Raw genomic sequence first — 26,033 nt, forward strand, 5'->3', positions numbered from 1 at the left:
GAGCCACGTCATACATTTAGTTTATGTTGTTGCTGTTATGAAGTGAAACAGTGGGGTTAATAAAGGTTCAGCCTGAGGTTGCGAGGCGACCACGAGAATCATTTCTTACCATTGGCGGCCTGAAATGCCTATCTCTAACGTTTTATTGAAACGTCTCTGATAGTAGTTCTCGCAGATTTTATGTCATCTGATCGGCCATGTTTGATCGGCCGTTTTGAGGACGCCGATCAAAACCGATAATGGGAATATCGGCCGATATTGATCGGCGCCGATCAGATCGGAGCATCCCTACTTAAAGGAATCATGGTGTTCATGTGTTTCTTTTAATGACAGCAGTTAATATAACAACTGAACAATTACTTTAACTGTACATTGAACTACATCGCAACATGTCTTTTTATGACAATTATCCACAAAGTGTGCAGCTTTTGTCACTGCAGTGTACCTTTTTGGGCTTCTGGAAGAAAATGTTTTGAGATATTTGCAGCCTAAAATTCCTGATTTCGTAGGAGCTTTTCCAAAAAGTTGCTATGAAAGTTTTTATTTTTAGGTGTTTTTTGCAATGAAATTGCCGAAAACAAGTGAAAGTTGCGATAAAAAGTTGCAGTTGTCCTCTTTGTAATTATAATTGAGTTATTTGTTGAAAAATAATAATAATAAATAATAATGATCAATAAACAAACATTAATTCATCAAGAACAAAACGATTGAGAAATGGTTCTCTTAATAACCTCACCAATATGCCAAACAAAAGATTACCAGGACTACAAATGTAGCAAATTTAGCCAAATAGGCTTTACTTCTCCACAACGAAGTGCACATGTTGGCATTAGAAAAGGACCATCAGTAAGACTCAATAAAATGTTATGAATGTCTCAGCCTTCATATGACAAAAAAACCCAGCCTGATCTGTCTCGTCATCTAACATCTATGCTTATCAGTCTGTTTTGCTATCCTTTTTTATTTATTTTATCCGTATAGGTGTTGATGTTCAATTTCATATATTAATTTAAAGTCGTGCAATTTCAAGTCATCCATTCTTCAACACTAGCTGCTACCTTATCTTCAAACAGAAAGTAATGTTAAATCTCCATGGCAACAGCTCTTGAGGGTTTGGGAAATAATCGGATTTATTGCTTCCTTCATTATTCACAGCAAAATAAATAATTTTCATTACATTTCATAGATTTATTACCAGACTCTATGTAAAAAGGGACACGCACAACTCGCGGAAAATGATAAAAAATGGAAGCCAGATCTATTTCTGAATTTTCGGTGTGGACATGGGCGTACGTTCTGTTTCCACGTCTGTTGTAGCCATTCTCATTAGGCCTCATTCTCGACCCTATGAAAAGATCTCCGCAGGATTCATGAACGCCTGGAAATGTGTTTTTTAAAGCTTAAAAGTGTCCGTAGCTGTGCACTGATTCTTAAGCCCAATTCTGTCCGCTGGTGGGAGCGTGCTCACCTGTGTGTGCGCGCACGTGTGTGTGTGTGTGTGTGTTTTGTGCGCATCGTGGCGGAACTCCGCCATGCGTGATACAGAGAGCAGAGAATTGTAAACGCGAGACCATGTAGAGACAGAAATTACAGGCCGTTGTGCAAATAAGATAAATAACATAAGGCTATTTATGTTGTTTAATAAAATAACAAGCTATAGACCTGTTCTATAGGAAAGGTAACCTTACATGACTTCCGTTGTGATCTGGCGCTTTATAGAAAATAAAATTGAACAAAATTAACTTGACCTTCCAGGGGGGGCGTGGGGTGCCGTTGGGGGGGCGGGGCGCCCCCCTAGTATAACGGTAGGGGAAACACTGAGGTAGCATCTCACACACACACACACACACACACACACACACACACACACACACCTTCAAGGGATCTCTCATAGCTCTGTCTAATGGATATATCTGCACAAAACACACACACAACACATTGTAGCAATTATTGATCCTCATATTTTCCCAGAAAACTCTAATACCGCATTTCTGAAAAGCTGCATGACTCAAACTCTATGTGGGGCAGGGCGAGAGGTAGAGGGTCATAGCTAAGAGGGGCAGTGGAAAGGGAGACGGAGGGTGAATAACTATCTAGGTTAACAACTGAGGAGATGCCACATGCTGTCAGGACTGTGGAGATCACACAAGCATCCTCAAAAAAAAGGGTATATGTTACAAAGTGGAACATTATATATTAACACAGGGCGAACTGAAATATGAAAGTAGAACAGCAGGAATGATAAAGAGACAGAGGGAGAAAGGGACAGAAACACAGGCAGAGAGAGAGAGAGGTAAGGGTCCAGGGGCTCTTTCTGGCTCTCTCTGTGTGTGCGTGTTTGTGTGTGTGTGTGTGTGTGTGTGTGTGTGTGTGTGTGTGTGTGTGTGTGTGTGTGTGTGTGTGTGTGTGTATGGGTGTGTGTGTGTGTGTATGGGCAGCTGTTGTTATGGCGACAGTGTGACAAAAAAAAAGTGGGTGGCACAGTGACGCTGCTCTGAGAGCCACATTACACAAGAGAGAGGGATGATGAGGAGGATGGGCTGAGAGAGGCACGAGAACAACAAGGAAATCTGTGCAGAAGAGTGGAAGAAAAGAGATAAGGCAGGAGAGAAGGAGAGAAGGGGGAGAGAAAGAGGAAACAGAGGAAGAGAGACACTCAGAGAGGTGGGGGTGGTGGCTGGGTCATTGGGATTGCCCTGACATTTGTTGACCTTAATCCACAGGGTGTTTCAGTTACACTGTCAGACAGACTAGAGGCACTGGGGTGTGTGTGTTGTTAAACAAACTGTAAGTGGAATGTCTCTTCCCCCCCCCCCCTCTCTCTCTCTCACATACACACAGAAACACATAGGCCTAGTCTTTTCTTTTGCCACACTCGCATTCGCGCACACACACACACACACACACACACACACACACACACACACACACACACACACACACACACACACACACACGCTGGTAAGAGCTCTTGTAAGAGCCTGTGGAGTTGTGGGAAGCGCACAGCAGGAGGTTGGGGAGGATCTTTCATAACGTGCTTGTGTAACGCATGTCACAGTGACAGAAGCCCAAAAACAACTCCACCAATGTCACCAAGCCCCCAGCCCAGTGCACAACACAAGAAACACGTTTCCTCTGATCAGACTTAATCTTTTTCTCCCCCGATAATATAATCCTTAATTCAGTTTTGTCCTCTTTTTCTCTGTCCTTCAAAACTCTAACTAAGAACTTTTGCCCCTCTGCCAACATATTATGTTTAAAATACAATATACTGTATATACTTAACAACTCATAGTGTCTTTATACAGATCTGGCCATAATGAAGTTTTGCTTACCAAACCTTGGACCTCTGTAAACCTCTCGACCTCTACAACCCAACATGGAAATCCAAAGGAGAAACAGGGACAGACTATATTGGCCTTGTGGGTTAAATCCAACATTCAAGAGTATTTTTTCAACACGCACACACGTGCACAATAACAGCTACAAAGAGACTGGTTAATCCTTCTCCCCTTCACAAACCAACCGTTGCCTGAGATTTTTTTTTCAGGGAGAGTGGGATTTCACTTAGAAACCCTTAAGGCACTACATTGTGTTTGCACACACAAACACATGTGGACACACACACATACACAAACACACACACACATACACTGGTGCAGAAAGCAGCCTACAACCAAACACATATCATCCCCTGAGGTGGGACGTGCTAAAGGCACTGAGTAACAAAGAAACAAATGTGTGGTGACTAACCATCTGCAATACGCTGAGTATTACATGCCAAGATATTGTGATGTGCATTGTGATTTTCAGGTTTTAAACAGAGCAGACGATTTCCTCTATGCAAAACTCAATTGCTTTATCTCGTAAGCTTTCACTGTTTATCCGACTTCAAAAACACCTCAGTAACCGACTTGTATTACCTCAAAACCCCTCTGAAAACATATCCTCTAGAACATGTATAGTTAAGTGATAAAAGAGAGACCCAAACACATCCAATTATAGAAGTGCAAAGTTTGTGTCTGCACAACTGACACTTGTTACCCACTTCCTTCCACGTGTATCTGGGTAGGTCTGGGTGTGTGAACCTATCCAAACAAGTTTCGGCATTATTATGAACTGGAATAATTGGCAAGCTATGCCGTGAGACTCTTTCAACACAGGCGAAAACCATAATTCTTACTTTCTCATGTGGGTTGGTGTGGTTGGTCACACCTATTTGATTCAGTACCATATTTATTGTTTGTCTGTTTCGTGTCTACAGACTTTTTGTGTAAACACACTAAATAACATAGCAGTTGTCCAACATAAATGTTCTATAATTATGCTATTAACAGTTTTCATTTTGCCACATTTTCACCATACGTAGGACATAGTCCACAGCCTTACACAAAGTGTAGGCCACGTTCTTTGCTACATTGGTAAGTTTCATGCTTTCATAAAGATGAAACTTTCTTTACCAGTGGTTTCATCTTTGTCATCGCTGTCATTCTCCTCGTCCTCAGCCATCAATTCTGCATCTTCTAGTTCTTCTCCACTGCTCTCCCACGCCTCCAGATCTCGGTTTGAGACCCACTGTGCTGCCATACTGTTACCTACTCATCTTCTTCACCTAAATCAAAAAAACATAAACGAGAACATGTATGCGGTTTAATCTAAAAGGTTACACAGGCTCAAACACGAAACAAAACTATTGTGTGTAACGCAATATACCGCCTCCAGTCGTTACAAAGTCACACAAACTCAAACACGCCATCCAATAATGTACAGTGAGTGATATGGAGCTTTTGGTTTTGAACAAGCGCTGATGAAAAGAATTTAAAAAAAATGCCACTACAATTCCATCTGTAATCTCTCCAAGGACAAACACAATCAGAGAAACACACACATAAAGGACCTTCCTCATTAAGAAGAGAGGTAAGTGTGCTGTATTGTTTTTCACACATCAATGCACTATATTTCACTGCTAATACTGTGTGAAGTCATTAAATGTCCGATGTGTCATCATTACCTATGAAATTCATAGAAGCAAAACAACATAATAAACACTTTGAAAAAAAGAAAAGGTTTTTAAGTAATTACTTTTCACATAGACAAGCCTAGGAGGGAGAAAAAAAACCTGAAAAGATAAAAATATACCCGAACAAGGACAAAAGAGGGTGGGAAGGGAGAGTGTCTTCACACTTGGAGCAGGAAGAATAGGCTGGTCTATTAAGGGCACAGAAAGTCACAAGGACCTTAGACTGCAACTTAGACATGTTAGACATGTTCATACACTTAAAAATAAGCAGATTGTATGTAATGTGTCCAATCAGGGCATCGCCAGGTTGGTGTGTCCGTGAGAGCAAGTGTGCATGTGCATGTGTAGTGGTGGTGTGTGTGTGTGTATGTGTGTGTAGTGGTGTGTGTATGGATGTACTTGGATGCCGATGGAAAGGGCAAAGGTAAATTTCAGATTCAGAGGCACCTGCCCAATATTCCACTTAGCCTATAAAGAATGGTTCACCAGTGGGAGGGGAGAAGAAGGGGAGGGGAGGGTGACGTAAAGACGCCTTTCATCCTCCAAAAGACACCGAAAAATAATAAGGAGAGCGGTGAAACGAAAGACAGCAGCTTGCATAAGACCAGCTTACATAAGACCTGGCTAATGCTTCTATTACTTACCAGTAAAGTTATACAAGATATGCACTGCGTCTCTCAACATGCCAAAAACACACGCACACCAAATATAGAGGTCCTTGCAAAGGTGTACATACATCATCCGCTGTACCTCATCGTGACAGTTATGGGCTGCAATTTATCCTCTGCCACTGCAAACTGGGCTTTTTTCGCACAGCTACACAAAACATGCATAATGTTGAACAAAAACATGTCAGAAGAGAACATCCTGTCCCTTGGTTCTGACCAAGCGGGCTCTTCCTGAGATACAGTTGAATGAAATCAAAAAGTGAATTAATGGACTACAATCTGCACATGAATTACGATAAATGCTCACTTAAAATGAGGGGCTGGTTTGAAGGCCACATTTGATGCCCCAGCCATTACCTGCCAAGGCTTTAAGGCAGGTGGGAGGCCACCTAGGGCACGTGACACGGCAGGCGTCCTTTATTGTGGGCTGCTTCTGATCTCCCACGCGGACAGACATCTATATATTCTATCCTCTTTCATTTATTTGAGTGCAGTCATCCCAGTACATTTGACAACAGTCTCATTGACAATTCATTTATTCAGTTGTTCTCCACTAAAGAACACCTTTACCATCAATCGCTGGTGTATTTTCAGACAAAGAGTGCTGGCTCTTGATCTACACTGGAGCTGACAGCCTTACATTTTGTTAAGAAATAGTCTACTGCCCAGCAGAACAGGAATAATCTCTTCAGAAAAAGTTCCAACAGAAGTTCCAGTTCCGTTCTCCCTGGTGTCCTCCTTTGCTAAGCTTTTTACGGGCCTCTCTGACAAGAACTGCATGAATTATTCAACACTCCTGACGATTTTCATGACGTGTCCCACTACACGGTGCTTGATAAAACACGCCGTATTAAAATAGCTTTTCTAATGAGGCTATTTAAGGCTCAAGGCTTTTTTCTCAACCTTAACCGGCTTCCGTAAACAGCGCTTACCTCAAGGCGAGGCTATTTGTGTAGCTTATCCCCACCCACTTCACAGTCACGCTGGCCAAATTCCTTGCCAGTTGTGTGCTGAACCCTGACCGTGTGACCTTCATACTACACAATTGCGCCCCGGACAAACCCACTCACACCATCCTCACCCCCTCACTCATTTCCCCCCCCCCCCCCCCCACCTCACTACTTCTAAAATTCAGTAACTCAACAGTCACATTAGGGGGAGGGGCTTTAGAGTGCTATGTCGATGAGGCACGGGGTCGCTAGGGAGAGGGGGGTCACGGAGTGCACACGGTCACTGAGGGCATGTGGGACTCCGGGAGGAGGTGTAGAGTTACTAGGTGCGTCTTAAAGTGGAGGTAGATTGCCAGGTAAAAAGGTAGGAGAAAATAGGTACAGGCCTTGGGGCTTGGAAAAACAATGCCCACCCTGTGCAGACAGAAGTTACTGTTACATCATGCCCAAACACACACACACACAAGCACACACACACATACACACACGCGCGCACACACACACATACACACACGCGCACACACACACACATACATACACACACACACACACACACACATACACACTCACAGACAAAGGACATCAAAATAAAGGTAGTCCTGTTATATAAATGTACAGACAGTCTACTCTACATTCAATATTCAAAGTAATCTAAAATAAAGACACCCTTTTGTTTACCTCCACTTCAGCTCACTTTGAGAAAATAGCTTGTAGTGGGTTTGACTCTTAAAGCAAGGGTATGTAAGTTTGTCCTTTCTTCTTGAAATCAATTGGAAAGTATATGCTAATACAGACACAAATCCCCACTGGCTGCTGTAAGCCAAGCTCACTGAACAGCCTGGGCAGCATTTCAGAGATATTCCCTTCTAAAGTTTACTCGCCAGCCTTGGCCTTTCACCAGTCAGAAGCACAAAAAAAAGACCTGGGTCTCACAATGTCAGGGAAAATGTTTGAATGTGGATGACAGACTCAGCAAAGGGAGGGGAGAGAGGTGTTTTAAATCTCTAGTTAATGTAAGCTTGACTAAGAGGTCATGCATAACACGTTTTGTTATAAAGGGCAATACAAATTGCCATTTAGTTCAGTTACCATGAGTAGGAAGAAATGCACAAAACAAGAAAAACAGATCCTGAAAGATAGGCCACAGAAAGAGAAATATTCTTTGAAAAAGTAATGACAGGTTTATGTCCCAAGCACAGTCGATAAGGGGTCAGTTAATCTGCACATTGGGTTTTATAACACAAATCACTACAGAAAATGTTTCCTGAATCCAATGTGGCCGAACACAAACCAAGCGATATGGATATGGATGGTGTGAGAGATCAGAGGGGGGAAGAGAGAGATGTACAGAACAAAAGCAAGATGAGTCTGCAGCATTATCCCAAAAACATTTCTACCACAAACACAAACTTCACTTCTGAGGTGACCTTCCACAGTATCACAAATACTCACTACCAACCTTCCTTCAAGTTACAACAAAAACCGGGCAAGTGCCCTGTCAATAATCCATGATACTTATCAACACACATTCACACAGACACACACAACAACAACAAAAACAAATATTCAACATTAACTCCAACACCTAATACAGAATATAGGAGATATATAACTACTGCCCAGCAGTAAACCCTATTTAAACTTGTTGAAAATGTTCTCCACCTGGTATGGCCAAAGACAGGTGGGGTGACAAATGGTGGATAACACCCATCTTAAAAAAATATGCATTTACTACTAAGCCTAAATGGTCAAATATTTCCATATATGTTCGGCAACAGTTTTATAAGAGGAGTCATAAACTGATGAGTTTATGTCTGAATTTAAGAGTTTCTTACAGAACTGACAAGAAATGCTAGAATAACAACGCTGCTATTCAACACATTTACTCGGAGGAGATTTGGCGCCATCCGTGCCAAGGAGGGGAGTTACAGATGGGATATCTTATCTCATGGAGCGCCCCTTCTTCCCTTTAACTTAAGGTTAGTTATGTAAACTTTACTTTTATGCTATGTCAAGTGGATCAGGTGAGGTCAGTAAAGCGTTTAATGCAATAGGCTTTGCCAGCGGGACACTGTTCTTTGGAAATGCATTTCGATAACGTCAACAAGAAACACAACCCAATTAGCATTACGTTAGCCAAATCAACCCTTTATGTTAAATAACAGAACTAACTCATAGGAGAGGTATTTTCATTTACAGAAAAAAGATAAACCCTTCACAATTCAGAACTTTAATCTGCAAATGCGAAGAACGACACTGCATATTACATTTTCATTCTGCATACCTCGCCCAAAGTAGGAAGGAATTCTCTTCTAGAACATGTTTCATAACATGATATCAGGCGCTGTAATGGCAATGCAGCTCACGCCGGCTGTCTTATCGAAACACTGCTAACGTTAGCGTCTATTGTCTACAGTTGACACACTGACCAGTTGAAACATAAATGCATTCGGTATGGTGTACCGTACCAGAGTCAGACAGTGTATGAGTACTTCTCAGCACATGCGATAATGCACAATATAAAGTGGAGGGCATTTCTTACCCCGTACAAGCGCTGGCACAGATCTTCAATTGCACTGTTACAAAATCCAGTTTCGTAAACGATGTTCGGTTTCTTTCATCAGTTTCAGAGAGAGCAACGGCGATGGCGGTCCCCTCCAGGAATACAAAACCAATACGAGAGTTCCGGGCAACTCACTAACGGGCAAAAAAACACACACAAGTGTTAAAGGTGACCAGGGCCAGTGAGACAAATAGAAATATCTGGGTTTTTGGGTTGGAAATGTTTAAACTAAAGAAGGTCAAAGTGCATACACATACACGCCAATTTAAAGTAACCTTCGTTTTGTTATCGGACATTTATGGATGACAATTTCCTTCAATTAAGTTAGCCTGTTTATTAGTGGTGTACCCATGCTTCTGTTTACCCAACCCTCAATCGTGCTTAAATTGTTGGGTGATTGCCTGACTGAAACTTCGTCGGCCTGTAGCGATTTAAGACATATTTTGACTCCAGAGGGTGGTCAGCTTATCTATCAGCCAAGAACAAGGCGTTAGTCTATTATCGTTGGCGATCCCCCTTTAGGTTCAATAAACAATACATGCATCCAAAACATACATAAGGCGTCTGATCTATTTAGGGCTACTTCAAATAAATGTATGGCATTCTAAGAGAGAGAACTAAAAAAGACCGTTTTGTAAGCTACAATCATGCCTGTATTCCCCATTCATTCACAAAAAAAATCACCCTTCGCCGTAGCCTTTCTCACCAGATGTATTCTATGGATGTAGCGACCTCTGTTGGAAAATCATGTATGCTACATCTTTAGAAGTGATTTTCCACGTTGCATTTTCCCCTTACAGTTGCAATACAATACACACAATACGTTAACAGAAGACTGAAAATTCTAGATGTTGTCTCAGGAGAGTTCCTCCTTGCTTGACGCAAAGGCCTTACATCTCCAGAGAGCTGAATTAATCACTTCCACCATCATTTACACCAATAGATTAGACTACAGTTTTGGGGTGTGCCCCGTTACGAGATGATTCACAACAGGACCAAACTCATGAAATGTATCTGTGACCTACTCAGCATACCTAGCAACATTTGAGTAGCAAAATCCGGGAGATTTCGGTGGTGGGTGGGGAGTTTTGAAGGGGGCATGGATGGCAGAGGCGGGCAAATGTTGGTTTTGAGGGATGTTGTGCATATAAGTATTTATAGACAACGTATTTATTATGTATTATGTAGTCTTCAGTATATAAATAAATACACAATAACTCTATTTATTAACAAAACGAATGTATTTATTTATTATTACGTATGTATTCACAATGAATTTATTCACAATCACTTATTTATTATTATAACAACCAACTATTGCAATAACTTATTATTTATTCATGAATTTTTTTATTACAACAAAATCATTCATATGAACATCACAGAAACAGTTGATGTAAGCCTGGCACATGTCTCAGGATATGTATTATAATTTAAAACTACTGTTTTGTAGTATTGTATATGTAGGTGGCTGACTTGGCTGCCCTAAGTGTTTTCTTAGATGGGGTGTACTTTGAAGAAGGCTTAGTATAGTTTATTTTGCAAGACAAGAGAGAGCACAAAGTGGTGTTGTTCAAACTTGTTCTATTCTCTGTAACTATTTTAGTAGTACTCAGCGCTGTTTTCATCCATAGAGAAGAATGGTGTTGCTTTTTTAAAAGTCCCTCTCCTGGCATTGATTAAACACCTGAAAACGCATCTCTGTTCCTCAAAATCTTGAGGGTTTGATTATTTGTATTATTATTATTAATATTATTATTATAATAATAATACATATTTTGTAATGACAAAATCCATTGTCTCATTTAGTAGCTATGAATATCTAAATTAGCTACACCTGGCTTCTGATAGCGCTCATTTTGACATAGCCTTATGCCAATGATATGTAAAGCCCACTTCGCAAGTGAACAGGATTGGTTCCTTAGGTATGTGAAACCCAGGCTTTCTGATTCAATATCATAACACTGCCATTGGTACACTGCAGTTCCAAGATGGAAATACTCAGCCAGGGTGTTGGCTGCTTATTTCAGTCATGTCGTGTACCACATGGACACGTTAACGGTTAAAAACTTGATTTTCATTGGAGGGGTCTTTAATAATGTTTTTTACTCATTAGAATGCACATACATTTGCCATTCAGAGACCATTATGTTCTTTCAGTCTTGTCACACTTGAAATACCAAAAGCTCAACACAGACCTACAGGATAATGGTCTTTAATTCTGCTGATCTATGACTGAAACTGATCGGAGGTCTGAAACTGAACAAGCTCTCAGAGGCTGGTACTCCTTTGTGCAGAGCCATGGGCATCCGCACTTCAGAACAGATTTAATGAGCCAAAGGCATATCTGTTGCAGATTGAACAGTCTCATTCTCTCTCTCTTATTCTCTCTCTTTCGCTCTCTCTCTCTTTCAGTTACTCTCTCTCTCTCACACACACAGGGGGTATTCCAAGTACATGGTTTAGTGACAAATCTGGGTAAGTTAAACCTGGTAAACCTCCTAATAGAAGGGCCCTATGGCTTCATTCTCTTAGCCAAAGGAAGCCATAGGGCTCTTCTATTAGGAGGTTTACCACTAAACCACGTACTTGGAATAACCCCTCCACACACGCACGCACACACACGCACACACACACACACACAAAACACACACACAAGCACACAAACAAAAGCATACACAAACGAACGCTCATATAAAGAGAGAGTAGAATCATTTGGGTATAGGTTGAATGCAATGATGCGTTTCCATCACTACTGTCCTCCACATTTCTATTCTTGCAGTAACTAAAAATGTCCACTAGGTGGTATAGCTCACACTAAGAATGTGAGTTTCATGGCCATCACTAGGTGGATGCATTCATCCAACTACATTGTAGTAACATATTAAAAAATATTTTCAGATGCAGACTAGGTTGTCAAAAATGATTCATTATTAAAGTGAATTTGGGGTCTATTTGTCTTTAAAACACAGCATTAGTTTTATAATTTACATGGTTTTATATTGAGATTTATTAGATTTTCATGGTTATTGCCTTGTTTTCACCAGTATCTGTGTGTATGTGTGTTCGTGTAGCGGTAACCAGCAGGTACAGTGCTCTGCAGTGAGTAAACCTCACACCTTGAGATATAGAGATGTGCTAGTGACAGATGCTAACACCCATGGGTTTTAGAATCCTTGCTAACAAGCCGGTGCGGAACTGTGTTTTTTCTACACAACGCAGGTTACATGTACATATTAATGTATGTTTGTGAGGGTCTGAGCTTATATGTATGTGCACATGCCTGACAGCGTTTTACCTGGCAAGGGGTCTGTTGTGTGTCTGTGACCATGTGTATGCTCTCAAGCCCAAGCTCTTTGCAGCCATCTGTCTTTCCTCCCTCCAGGCTTTTACAGTTAGTCAGAGCGTTGCTTGGAGAGAGAGAGAGAGAGAGAGAGAGAGAGAGAGAGAGAGATAGAGAGCGAGCGCGAGAGAGAGAGAGAGCTCCACAGAACTGGCAGGGCTATTCTGTACCCAAATATGGGTGTCCTTCAACCTCTAGGTCTCCCACTGTCACAGCCACACTAGCATACAGTTGAGGATGCTGTCTGAACGCTTTGATCGCACAGATATCAAGTGCAAATGAAAGTTCAGGATCAAACTGGCTTATTGCATTTTTTTGTTGTACCTCCTGAAACCATTAAGTAAGAGTATTGTTTCAACAGACAACTGGCCAGGACCCCATCCCTTTCAGATATACTGCAGTTTTAAAGTATCTCATACCAATGTTCTGAAGCTGCAGCTTGGCAAGCAGAGCATTGCCAATGACTGATAACTCAGCACTCAAAAGGGTTGAAAATGACCCATGATTTCCACAAGTGATGCTTTTTAAATCATTACTGTAGATGTGAGAAGCATACATTTTAATAGAAAAAAGCTCTCTAATGCTCTACATTGATCATCTGTTGATTAGCCCCAAAGTGTTCCTCTAGTCCAAATACGCCACGATGATGGAGTGATGTGAGGGGTAACAACACAGGACCTGTGTACTCCTTCTCCTCCCCCATAATGCTCTCTTCACTTCCCCAAATGTTGGAGGTGATCAAATTGCTGAGTAATACCTGCCTCCCATCAATCAGTCACCTCGACCTGGCCAATGGGCTGTCCCACGTGTTATCCCCGGGCCTGTGGTGGAGTGGTGTGTTGGCAGATGCCTAATTTTAATCTCCTTAAGTATGCGCATTGCTGCTGGCAATGAGCATCCCTGTCTGCCTGAGTCATGGCACCTGAGCTAGTCCAAGCACAGACCTCTGCCTGGCCACTGGCATGGAGGGGCTAGCAGCAGTCTGAGAGCATTGCGTCTGTGATCGTGCTTAGCTGTTTGCCACTCCTCGAGTGGTGTTTCTTTTTGTGTGTGTGTATGTGTGTTTGCGTTAACCTTGAAGTCAGGTCTGAGAGAGGGTGATGTTTTATTCATTCAGGTTCTTTCCAGTCCAGAGAAGTTGGCATCTCTACACAAAGTATTTCCTCAGCTCTCTCGCTGAGGTCTGCCTTGGGGAGCTTGGTCTATTTCTCCATCAAAGAGAACACGGAGGAGGAGGAGGAAGAGGTGGTGGAGGTGGGGGTGGGTAGGGAGAGGGCCACAACGTAACGATGGAGGATGGTCTTGCATAGAGCGCACTCCAATGTGTGTGTGTATGTGTGTGTGCACTTCACACCATAACTAGATACAGAGGATTCTCAGGGACTCTCCTCATTAGTGGAGCACCCTGTTCAACTGACTTGGAGTCTCCCCCTCCAGCCTCCAGCTGAGCTCTTCATGCTTGTCAAATCTGTCTATTTCTTATCTTGTCCAAACAGTAACAGCTCCCCTTAATCTTAACAGGTTATAAATAGTGTCAAACACTGAGAGGTTATGAATGAATCCTGAAAATTCCCTCAACCATTCAAAGGTTCAAAGGTGTCAATCAAATATGCCCTTGTAATGTTCCTTCATGTATTTGGTGAAAACGCTTGTTTTATTTGTTTAATGAGCCTTGCGGTTAAGGGATGCTTCAGTACCAATCAATACATACCAGAGATTTCAGTCAAGAGATCTGTACGCGCGTCCCCTTCCTTTCGCTTTCCTCTGCTCTTCCCACAGCGCGTTCGCGTAGAAAAGGAAAAGAGTGACTATATCACACGAGCTTGTCTCTCAGAGGCACGCGCCCGTGATGTACCTCCGCGTCAGCGCGTGCTCTCCTCAATACGAGCCCACCCCATCCAAACGGCATTGCCTTCCTCTCTTGCTTTCTATGCGCGTGCTTCGCGCAGGTCCCTAGAACGTAGAGAGGGATGATGGCGGAGGAAGAGCATCGTTGAGTCCGCGCACGGTTTTTAAATATAACAAACATACTGTAGGTTAATAACATTAACATCGGTGGTCTCCCTAAGAAGAGGCGATGGGGAACGAAGCCAGCCTCGAGGGAGGGGGACAACCCGGGGAGCCTGGCTCCATGGTTGGGATGGCGGGAGCTGCAGGTTCCGTTTCAGCACCACCGGGCGCTGGACAGCACATCAAGCCCGTGAACGGTACTGCAGCTGGGGGAGGAGCGGTCACGGGACCCGGAGCAGGGATAAACAGGTAGCCTAGAACAACGTCTCTTCGTCTTGATAGCATCCATTATATGCAAAAATGCCATTTGTCGTCCACTGACACAAACTCTGTGATGCGCATAAATTATAGTATCTTGGTACGAACGACCGCGATAGCATAGGGATGTACCTCTGAGACGGACCACGAACGCTGTCCCCTATCTTTGTATTTGTCGCACCCGAGGAAAAAAATAAGTTGCGTTGAAGATGCTGCAGCTATTAATATGTTCTACGATACTAGTACCTTCAACTGGACGTCATAGTGGTATTCTGGAAGGACTAAATGGCTCCTGCATCCCATATTAACAGTTTGGCCCGTTAGCTACTGGATCTGTCTTTCACGCCAGTCAAAACGGGCTTTAGAATTTTGCTCTGCGCGAGAGTAGCTACAGTGTAGGCTGTGTGTCATTGCTGTGGAGGAGTCCATGGATGAGCTACACGTTACGCAGGGCGTTGAACAGGGGAGCAACGGCGACCGTTTGACACAAACATTGGAAAGGGGCTGAATGTTTCCGTGTGAGAACAGGGGAGGAGGATGCTAATGCCCTATGCTCGTGCTCATGATGGTGGTGTGTCCCTATGTGTGTGTGTGTGTGTGTGTGTGTGTGTGAGAGAGAGAGGGTGTGTATTTGTGTGTACGTGTGTGTGAGAGTAGAAAGGGGGGACTTACGTTCAGCTCAATGTTTAATTCAGACAACATCCATTACATCGTGAGAGTATGCGGCTCCATATATAGGCTGCATTTCTCTTGAAATAGGAAGTCAGTGAGGCTGTGATGCTGCTTAATCACAGATGCATGCACTATATGATGCATGTCGTTTGAACAGAGGTGTAAAAGCAAATTGATGAGATATTCGAAAAATGATTAGTCAAAATACGCTACACTTCTCGACACAGTCTTGACCACTAGCTTTTGCATCCTTAATGGATGAGCGCTTCATTTTCCCTCGCTCCCCCAATAACGTTACAGTATTCCACCGCATACACAGATTAGGATGGAAAAATAGGGAAAGCAACAGATTTACTTATTTTCAGGTAGCCTACATTTGCACTGGCACGCTAATTGCATGGTCAATCTCCGTGATTACGAGTCTCCACATACATTATATAATACGACTTTGGTGGAACGCAGCTCGTGGCTCTATGGGCGAAAGGCATGGAGAATTCTCAGAATATCCACATTGCCTTTGTAAAAAAAAAAAATATTATTTCAAGTAGGCCTATTTTACATGAACGAAAATCGGGGCCGGGTTAGGACTGTGTTTTATGACTTGAGCTTGTCGGTCAGTGTTCTTTAATGTCTATACTTACATTATGGAATCATTTCATTACGAATTGATAGCAGCGCAATGAATGTACATGTGAACAGAGCACATCACGTGCAGCATGTTTGCTCACTCTCACTTGCTCTCCTGCGGGCGCTTACTCGTCACGTTTCACTCACACATTCTGTCTTTCTCTCATAGCCATTAGTATCGGGAATATCAAAAATGAAGCTGAACAAGTGGAGGTTTAATCATTCCGTTGACGCGCCAACATATAAATATATACGTTTTCAACCCCCTTCCGCGTAGCTGTGGGTTCCGCTAGAGCAAATTGATTACCTTTTCAGTGAGGCGTGCTGTGAGGTAGGACAGGCTACAGCATAAGAAGTAGGATGTAGCAGGTCGAGCGCTGCTGGTTTGCTCTCTGATCATTTTATTTGGGATAAGTTGGTATAGCATGAGTGAGGAGAAGCAAAAAATGGCGAATACTTAAAGATTCTTGTCATGAGGAACTTTCAACGTTAATCAAGCCGTTATTAATGGTGAAGGCCAGATTATAAAGCCACAGAGAGGTGGTGAATTATCAGTAAAGTGAATTGAATGATAAGGGAATATTTTTAAATTACATGTAAACCTATACACGTATAGACGAGGTCTTAGAGTGAGCCCAGGGTCCGTTTTGTTCACCACTACTTTCCTTCTACCGTAACCGGTGACAGGGTATTTGAATCGAAGTAATGACTTCTGACTGTCCTTGGTAATCAGCCCGTGATTGCGTCGGGAGGAGGAACTCGGCTGTTAATCATGATGATGGTGATGGTGTGTGTGTGTCTGTGTGTGTTACATGGTATATGCTACAGTGGATTGAAAAAAAATACACACACACACAAATATATAATATAGATAGGTAGATAGATAGGTATACTTATAGCATCAAGTCATGATCATCCATTCATTTTGTGAAGTAAAGTAGAAATGTACTAGAGAAAGTGTATGCATGTGCCTGTTCAAGTGGGTTTGCATGTCTACTTGATTCTATACACCTTTTCAGAGGTGTGGCTAGAAATTGTAGGGCCCCTGGAAAAAAAAAGATTTCAGACTAAATATGAAAAATGTATTCTGTAGGCTATGGTATGGTCCCAGTACAGCACTTGACCCCCTGAATATTTTAAGGCTCTCCGTCTTTTCTACGCCCCTGCCCTTATCAGTAACCCAGCACAGAATATTAGCTGTCTATTCTTCTTAAATAAACTGGAATGTATGATATGTCTTCCTTTCGGTGAGGCTTTTTATCCACAATGGTAAACTAATGGCAGCACAGGGGTGGCATGATCCGCTATGTGTTTTTTCCTAAGGCCTTAATCTGAACTTGGATTTGTAATGTACACCTGATGAGCTGTGTTGGACCTAGCCCAGCCAGTGGTTTTACTGGTCTCACTGAATTATTTGCTTTTCATTTTCAGTGTGACTCTGATTTTCTCTACTTCATTAACTGAAGATAAACGATGAACTACAGGACGGCAGGTCTAGGTTTAGGTGGACAAGAAATGCATTAATTATCCTTGCACCTCAACGTGTGTTTACTCATGTTTAATGCACATGTGGATAAATTATCTTATCCTCTCCAAATAGGTTGACAGTATATTGACATAATGCAACATACTGAATCATGTCCCAAATCCACCTTTACTAAAGTATGCATCCTTTGGTGCTGGATGTGGAGATATTGCTGACATCATTTTCTAACAGGGGCCATCTGTGAAGTTGTAGTGTAGAATGGCGGGGGAGTCTCAATGATGGGTTGATGACAACTGCAGCGAAATCTGGTGTGAATTTGGAATCATTGGAACAACCTCAAGATATCACTTCTGAAAGGTGTACTTGCATTCTTGCAAAGGGGGAGCCATCTTTAAATTGAGCTTTTTTTTGGCTTCCCTGTCTCTCCCTGGCACTCTAAATTGTTAATTCTCAACAGTACTTTTCACACAATATAACACAACGAAATGCCAAGCAATATTTCTGTACAGAGAAGTTGAATGTGTGGCAGATGGTTTGTGACAGAAGTCGCAGTGTGAATCATTGCCCAGCGTTGGGAGAACAGAGGGAGTGAGAGGACAGCGTTTGCCTCGCATGCTGCACTTCTCCTGAGTGACCCAGGACCATAAGATTCCTGATTGGCATTTTTTAGTATGTGCATTTGTGTGTGTGTGTGTGTGTGTGTGTGTTAGATTTATGATCATATTAAACACTGGCAGAGCTAATCTCATACCTGCCTCTACTCGTGGTCTGTTGTTTATAGTCTTAGCAAGCCTAATCTTCAGTCAATCTCTCCCTCTCAACCCCCCCTGCCCCTGTCTGCTTCACACTCTCTCCCTTTCCTTCTCTCTTCCTCTTTGCTCTCTGTCCTCCTCCTCTCTCTCTCTTTTCCCCCTCTCTCTCTTCCTCTCAACTCTCATCGCCCCCGCCTCCTTGTGTGAACTTCAACAGTTCTGCACCGCACAATGAAAAGGATGGCTATCCTGCACTGGGAGCTGTCGGGAGCAGCTCTGGGTAGTTTCATCCAGGCCCATAATTACCCTAATAGGATCAATTATCAGTCTCAATTAATACTTGCAATCAGGCTCCCGACGGTCCTCACTGTTTCACATTGACACGTGGAGTGGACTTGGGAATCTGCAGGACAAGTGCCACTCCAGACGCAGAGATGCCTAGGTCAGCCTTTAATGCTGACTTTATTGTAGTCAACTGCTCAATTGATCGGATTATCGGAGCATATAAGAAGTGTTTTTGTCTAAGTACAGTAAAACGCTTGGGTGAATGAAATGATGAAATATGAAGTTTTCACAGAATAAGAAAAGTATTATGATCTTGCAAGATCCTCGAGGGACTGAACAAACCCTCGCAAGATCGTGGTTGGAATTTTTAGGAATTTCCAGAGGGAATTGAAAAAAAAAAACTTTAAAATCACTGCAATGTTAATTGCAATTTTTGAGAATCCCTGCAGCAAATTCAGTCACTCTTAGAAACAGCAACACACCCTTGCAAGATCCTGGAGGGATTGTATAGAGGACAGAGTGTGAAATGTCATGTTTGGACAAAGGTAATTTGACTCAGGATCTTCCTGCTGATCTCTCTCAGCGGACTCTAAATCACAATAGTTAGCACTGGCTTCAGCAGGTGCATTCGTGGCCATAATCATGACAAAATCCTAATCTGAAGTTTTCAGATACCATAACTGTTACCATGCATTCTTAAACCAGCATACCTGATGTCAGTATTGTTGACTTGCAAGGTTGGCCTAATTTGGCGTTGGGACAGAATCTGTCATGCATGCTTACTGAAGCTTATCGCTTTTGGAAGGAGTGTGTGTGTGCACATCTATAAGTGAGGCCACTGCATCTATTTAATGTTGGCCCTGGCAGGATAATATCAGCAAAAATGTTCCTGTGCAATCAGAGCCAGAGTCATTCAATTTGAAAGTATGACAGAACAATTTCAGCACATTGAGTCTTAATTTTATCCTAGGTCACGTGGAGTTTGGATATACATGATATGGGAATGTTTCCAGTTGTAATGTATTACAATGTTACTTAAATGCTTAAATCGGAGATTCCGTGTTCTCCTATTGCACTTGAAAAATATGAGAAACAGGTTGGTCATTGCAGGCAAATTTGATTGAATAAAATAATCGGGCAGGGTAACATGAAATGTATATAATTTGTCTGCTAGAAAAAAAATGCTTTTACATGAGTCTGTAATTACACAGGTCTTAAAGGTTAAGAGGAGAGAGGGGGAGACAGAGAAAGAGAGACGAACCCATTGTTGAAAAGCTGAGGATTATTGTTTTATTTTGAGCATGGTTGTCATGTATATGTACTCTCTCTCTATCTATCTCTCTCTCACTCTTTCTCTCTCTCTCCCTCTCTCTCTCTCTCTCTCTCTCTCTCTTTCTCTCTCTCTCCCTGTGCTCTTGTGGTTGTGTGATGTAATTAAGTCAGTGTGGACAATGGTTTTGCTCAGACAGATGTCTGTTTCTGTGGTAATCACCAAACGCTTTCCCCCCCCGAAGGACAAGAAATACTATGTGTACACAGAGACAAGCAGACTTTCTCTTTTTCGGCAGGCTCTGCCATTAAAGAAGACAGATATGATTTTAAAACTCTTGTCAGAAATAGAAAAATTAAAGACAGGAAGATGTGGTCAGCTTTTGAAAATCCTGGCACACTGTAAAATAATTAAAAAAACACTTCATAATGTCAGGCCATCTTTAAATGTACATGTTATGGTTTCTGTGCTATTTCTGGACCATGGCACATCCAGAAAAATCGTACATGCATGACCAGGGCCAGCCTTCATACCAATCCCCTATGAAAGTCCTGGTAAATGCTGATATGACTAATATCACTAAGGACCTCTGGAAAGGCTAGAGTACAGAAACGAGCGAAAGAAAACGCAAAATGACTGAAATGTGAAATCTTGTGGAAATGCTGAGGCTTTGAGGTAAAGCTATTTATAACCACTGTCCCATTTAGTTTTGTTCCCAGTCTCTGCATTGCAAATTAATCCCTTTACCACACATAGCATGAAAAGCCCGCTATACTGCAATGAGCAACGAACACAGTAACCACTTCAGCATCAACCACAGACCGTGCGCACATGGGAAAGGGGTTTGCAGTGGAGGATTGTGGGAATTCTTAAGTCCTAGAGATACAGTGTTGGGCTGTGAGAGAGAGAAAGAGATGATGGGCGTAGGGTAGAAAGGGAGATGAAGAAATAGAGGAAGAGATTAAAGGCTTGCACCACAACATGTTTTTCTTTTCTTGGGATTTTCTTGGTGTCAGAGATTTCCTCTTGTGCTGGACCCCCTGCTTCAGTGTTGCCCCCACGTAAAATACATAAATTGTGTTACCGTAGTGTAGTACCATGAATGAAACTTCAGAAACTGTGGTTGCAGGAGGATATGGTTTGCGGTTGTAGCTGTTGGATAGAACATACGTATGGTAGGTTCTGAGAAATGGCACCATGACAAAATGAAGTAAACATGTGGTGAGTTTTTCCAAAGAAGTGACAGTGTGGAGTGTGTGTTTGTGTGTGTGTGTGTGTGTGTGTGTGTGTGTGTGTGTGTGTGTGTGTGTGTGTGTGTGTGTGTGTGAGTGTGTTAACAATAGAGAGATTTCGAGAGAAACGTTTCCGTTTCTCATCGGCGGTACAGCAGCATGGCAGGTAATTAATTTGTTGGTTGCCTGGCGCGCCCACAGACAGACACGCAAAAGCACACGCTGGTAGACTCATCCATCGCCCTAGGGTTCTGATGTTCCCAGTCTTCGAGAGACACACAGGTCAGGGTGAAGGGAATAACTGTCTCACACACCACCTCTCATGCCCCCTAAAAAGGCCATAGAACATGCAGAAGCACACACACACACACACACACACACACACGGATAGACAGAGATACATACATACATGTACAGTCCATTATATTACATTATTACTATTTATTGATCAGTTCTGAATCCGGATCCTTTGGGTTGGCTCTGTTGTAGTGATTAGTTGTTGTGTAATCACCGACTCACCCAGTGCTGACTTTCTGCTGTGTGCTTATCTGTTCATTGTCATGCTCTCATGTGATCTGCCAAAATTTGTTGACTCGCTCAATGTGTTTACAAGCAATTACAGGCAAGCATATTGTTGTCTTTGTTGCCTGGGCCTGTGGCGGCCTCGCTGGGAATACGTTGGTGCGATGAGATTAATGAAAAGAAGTAAAAGCGAACAAACGTATCTCTGCTGAAGCTGTGCAGAATGTAGCGAGTGGGAGGGGGCAAGGAAGGAGAGGAGACGGGGGATTCCTATTGGAGAGATTTTACTGATGCACCATGGGATGTCAGCTTTGAACACTGTCTAGGTTTTTTAATGGTTCCTCCCTTACCGTGCATGATTTTCTGACACATCACATTCTGTGCATCCGTCAGGGTTAGTTTTAAATATATTTTAGACATCTTAAAAGAGGTCAGTGAAAGTAAAGAGGTATTCATCACACCAGGCCTCTGTGTTTTGTTATGTAATATATTGAAATGAATTAGGAATAGGTCTGCACAAAATCTCATTTAAACAACCATAGGTTTTATTTCCCATTAAATGCATTGTTTGTGTGCCCCTTCACTTGTAAGGTGTGTGCTAACTCAGCGCAGCAGCTGCCGGCTCTCACACTCCCTGCCACAGATAATAATAATGGCCCATAATGTTTAATGGAAGGCTCCCTATGAAAATCACCGGAGTTCTCTAAACAAGCCGTTTTCCTGTCTAACTATGTATGTGTCAAATCAGAGCAGCAGGTTACATTAGCCAGTTGTAACAACTATGGGTCTTCAAATGAGGAAGGGCTTGCACAAGATATCAACACATACAGTAAATACACATAAATACACACACATATACACACACACACAGACACACACACTCACACAAAGACACATACGCACATAAATGTGCACGTATAAAGGCTGTAGTGGAGAGCTTTAGGTCCAGTGATTTCACAGCACAAGAAACTGGATTTTAATTTTTTTATTTAGATTCAGTTGCCTGCTTCTGTGTGAATGTGTGTGTGGTGTGCGTGTGTGCGTGTGTGTGTGTGCGTGTGTGTGTGTGTGTGTGTGTGTGTGTGTGTGTGTGTGCATGCAGACTCATGTGTGTGTTTCCATTTGTTCAGCTCTTCCAACGAATCCAAACAGATAAGAATTTAATTGGGAAAAAAAGAGCGAGAAGGAATTACAGTGGCATATACCGGTCTGGCAGATTCCATTCTCGTCTCTGGGTTGTAATTGTTTTGCAGATGAGGCCCAGTGCTGGTCTTATCACCGATACACTCCACAGCCGCGCTGTCATTTCTGGCCCACTCACCGTCAACACACAGCGATGGATAAACATTTCTTTAGGGAAAACTTTACTGCCAAGTCTGCAAGTAAAATGCGCTAAAATGCATTTAAATGTCCTTTTGGGACCAAATTGGCATCTGTTATTATTCATATAATTCGTGATTTAAATGCTTATTTTGCACCAATGTAAATCACTTCAGGTTGGTTCTGAATAGATCGGTGAATGCACACGGAATGGGTTCCAGCTGGTGTGCCAGTGTAGCTTGCAGGTGTGGAATTGTACCACCTTAAGAAAAGCTCATTCTACCTGGCAAAGCCTTGATTAGCAAACACCTTTTGGTGATCCTCTGGCTTTCCATTATGTAAACAAATATGAAGGTTACTCGCTTTCTATGGGATTCAACATTTCAATGTGATTTTCTTTTCGTTTTTAATAAAAAAGTGGTGTTCGAACAAGGTAATCGGCAAGAGTCCTTTTGAAGAGTATGTCCAGCCAGCCAAGGATAAGCATGGGAGAAGAAATATGTAAATGGATTGCGAAAAGTGAGTGATGGAAGGTTATAGGAGAGACTTCTAGACTCTTCTTTGTGTAGCGGAATATAAAACAGGTTGAGCCTTTAAGGAAAAAAAGTCTTCCTCCTCTCTTGTGTATTTCCCTATTCACCTTCTGTCCATTTCTCTCTCCTTTTCTCTCTCTTTCTCACCGCTGTTCTGTCTCTTTTTCTGTCCACTACCCGCGGTTTTCACCCTGCTCTTGTTCCCTTTCTATCTACCCTCTCCGTCGCCTGCCTTCAAGGGGGTGGCGGTTAGGGGGAGGGGAGGGGAGTGGAGGAGACAGAGAGAGAGTAGGCAGGCCTCTATGCACGTCTCACCGCTGAGCAGATCGAAAGTGTGGAAATAAAAGTCATATTCATCCATCACACGGGGGAAAGGAAATAAGAGGAGAAAGAAAGAGAGAGCGATGGTGAAAGGGAGGGAGGTAGAGTGAGAGAGCAAGTGAGCGAGGGAAGCTCCAAGGCTTTTTCTTCTTCTGCTTAAATGTCTTATGTGTCAGGTGTGGAGAGGAGCCCAGAATCAATCACGGCTATCGTACTATCCTTAGTCTTTGGCTTTTTGCTAATGAGGCCTAGGCGCATGTTTGTATGCTTGCTGTGTTTGTGCAATACGATTGTGGGGTTTGTGTGTGTGTGTGTGTGTGTGTGTGTGTGTGTGTGTGTGTGGGTGTGGGTGGGTGTGTGTGTGTGTGTGTGTGTGTGTGTGTGTGTGCCTGACTGTGATTCACGAGCCATGGTCTCCTTCAAACAGAATCACTAATGACGTCTGTAACTGTGGCCAGTATGGACCTTGTTCTTGCAGTGACAAATGCCCAGGTGAGAACCAGAGAGAAAATCAATTAGATGGGTGTGAATAATGGTGGCTGAATGTGTGCACATGTGGGCATGTGTGTGATTTCAGTGATGTGTGTGTGTGTGTGTGTGTGTGTCAATACTAAATATGTTTATGTAGGATACTAGTTTTTGTCCATATATGAGTTTTACTTCTGAATGCCATGTCGCATTTCTGTGTGGATGTGACTGTATGCTGATACATATATATGCTTCATTGTGTGTGTGTGTGTGTGTGTGTGTGTGTGTGTGTGTGTGTGTGTGTGTGTGTGTGTGTGTGTGTGTGTGTATCCTCTGTGTTTACTCAAAGTAATTTTCCATTGATGGCCCTGGGGGGTGAAATTGGTGAAGGTCATATTTTGACTTACCTTGTCTCTATGTATACAGCATACACATAGTCCTACAAACACAATGACACACACACACACACACATGTATCAACACCAATGTGTGTGTGGTTGATGCCTGGTTCTTATAAACACAGGAAGGTCACTTCTGTCTGACAGACTGTCCCTTCTTGATGGAGTGATTCCTTAATGGAAGGTTACTATTAAACACACACACACACACACACACACACACACACACACACACACACACACACACACACACACAGACACACACACGCACAGACACACAGACAAACACACACACAAGCTTGGAGTGTCATAGTGTCACTTCGTCTGTTAGCTTACATTGCTCAGTACATGGTCTCTACACCACCCCCTGACCCCTTCCTGAGATGACAGTACATTGAACTGTCATCACTGGCGGCTATGTGCTCTGCATTTACAGAGCACAAAATGGAGAGCCCCATATCTGTTTACTGTACACATGCATCTTCACTTCAATGCCTATCTGGGTAAATGTGACAGTTGGGACAATTGTGTAAACTGTGATGCTTTCTCACTCTCTGTCTTTGTCTTCCTTGAATGTAAAAAGTGTGTTTTTTGTCAGGCAAATACTTATGACTTTTGTTATAGTGGACTCTTGAGGCAAGGTTAGCTGTGAGTCTGAGTTCCAAAGTCCGGTGCGAAGCTCTCGAGTCCGGCCCCTAGATATGGCCGTTATGACAGACGAGTGTGGGGGCGTGACACTGGAGCATGGCGCGATGACAGCGCAACACTCCGATGAGCTTTAATTGCCGCCCTCCACACTGACCTCCCACGTTCGCCGAGGAGCAGCAGGAAGAGCGTGTGCAGTCATTAGCATCCTGCGCAACACTGATAAATGACTGGTGGAAACGCTGGCTCGGCTCAGTAAACACCCAGGGAAAAATGTGTTCTTTTTCAAAGACGCGCGTGTGTGTGATTGAATGTGTACGTGTGTGAGATAGAGACTGTGTGAGCGTGTGTGTTTCATGTGGTTAAGTGTGTGTGTTTGTGTTTGTGAATATGCGCCGCCATTTTATTCTTGCAGGGTAATTATGAGATGTCTGTGTTATCATCTGGAGGCAGAGTACAGTGTGAGGGACAGGCTGCCTTTCTGAACGCCTGTAGCAGCGCTGCGTGGTCCGACACGCTCACAAAAGGCTGTCTCTGCCCACGCCGGACCCCAGTAATGGCTGAATTAATGTGCTAAGCACCAGCTAAAAAGCCACCACGTCTCTGCTTTGCCCGTCCGCATCCCTGCTCTCCTCCCTGTGCCAGCCACAGAGAAATGAAAGATCTCCTGAGTAGGGAATGCGTCCTGTT

At 42.8% G+C, this 26,033-nt stretch overlaps 2 protein-coding genes across 2 annotated transcripts in view; one reads left to right on the forward strand and one right to left on the reverse strand.

Annotated features, from left to right (window-relative positions):
- The window catches only part of LOC105898919 (helicase ARIP4-like), a 41,499-nt gene extending 32,165 nt beyond the window's left edge, over positions 1-9,334 (reverse strand). The window contains exons 1-2 of the mRNA XM_031566273.2: positions 9,181-9,334; positions 4,461-4,612 (exon numbers count right to left, since the gene is read on the reverse strand). Of these exons, the coding sequence (XP_031422133.1) occupies positions 4,461-4,587 (127 nt within the window). The 5' untranslated portion in view covers positions 4,588-4,612; positions 9,181-9,334. The remainder of the gene's footprint in view (positions 1-4,460; positions 4,613-9,180) is intronic.
- A 5,100-nt stretch (positions 9,335-14,434) lies between these two features.
- The window catches only part of bsna (bassoon presynaptic cytomatrix protein a), a 103,010-nt gene continuing 91,411 nt past the window's right edge, over positions 14,435-26,033 (forward strand). Inside the window, exon 1 of the mRNA XM_031566275.2 lies at positions 14,435-14,803. Coding sequence (XP_031422135.2) covers positions 14,622-14,803 — 182 coding nt within the window. The 5' untranslated portion in view covers positions 14,435-14,621. The remainder of the gene's footprint in view (positions 14,804-26,033) is intronic.

The sequence above is a fragment of the Clupea harengus genome, chromosome 4 (assembly GCF_900700415.2).
Source record: "Clupea harengus chromosome 4, Ch_v2.0.2, whole genome shotgun sequence".
Lineage (NCBI taxonomy): Eukaryota > Metazoa > Chordata > Actinopteri > Clupeiformes > Clupeidae > Clupea > Clupea harengus.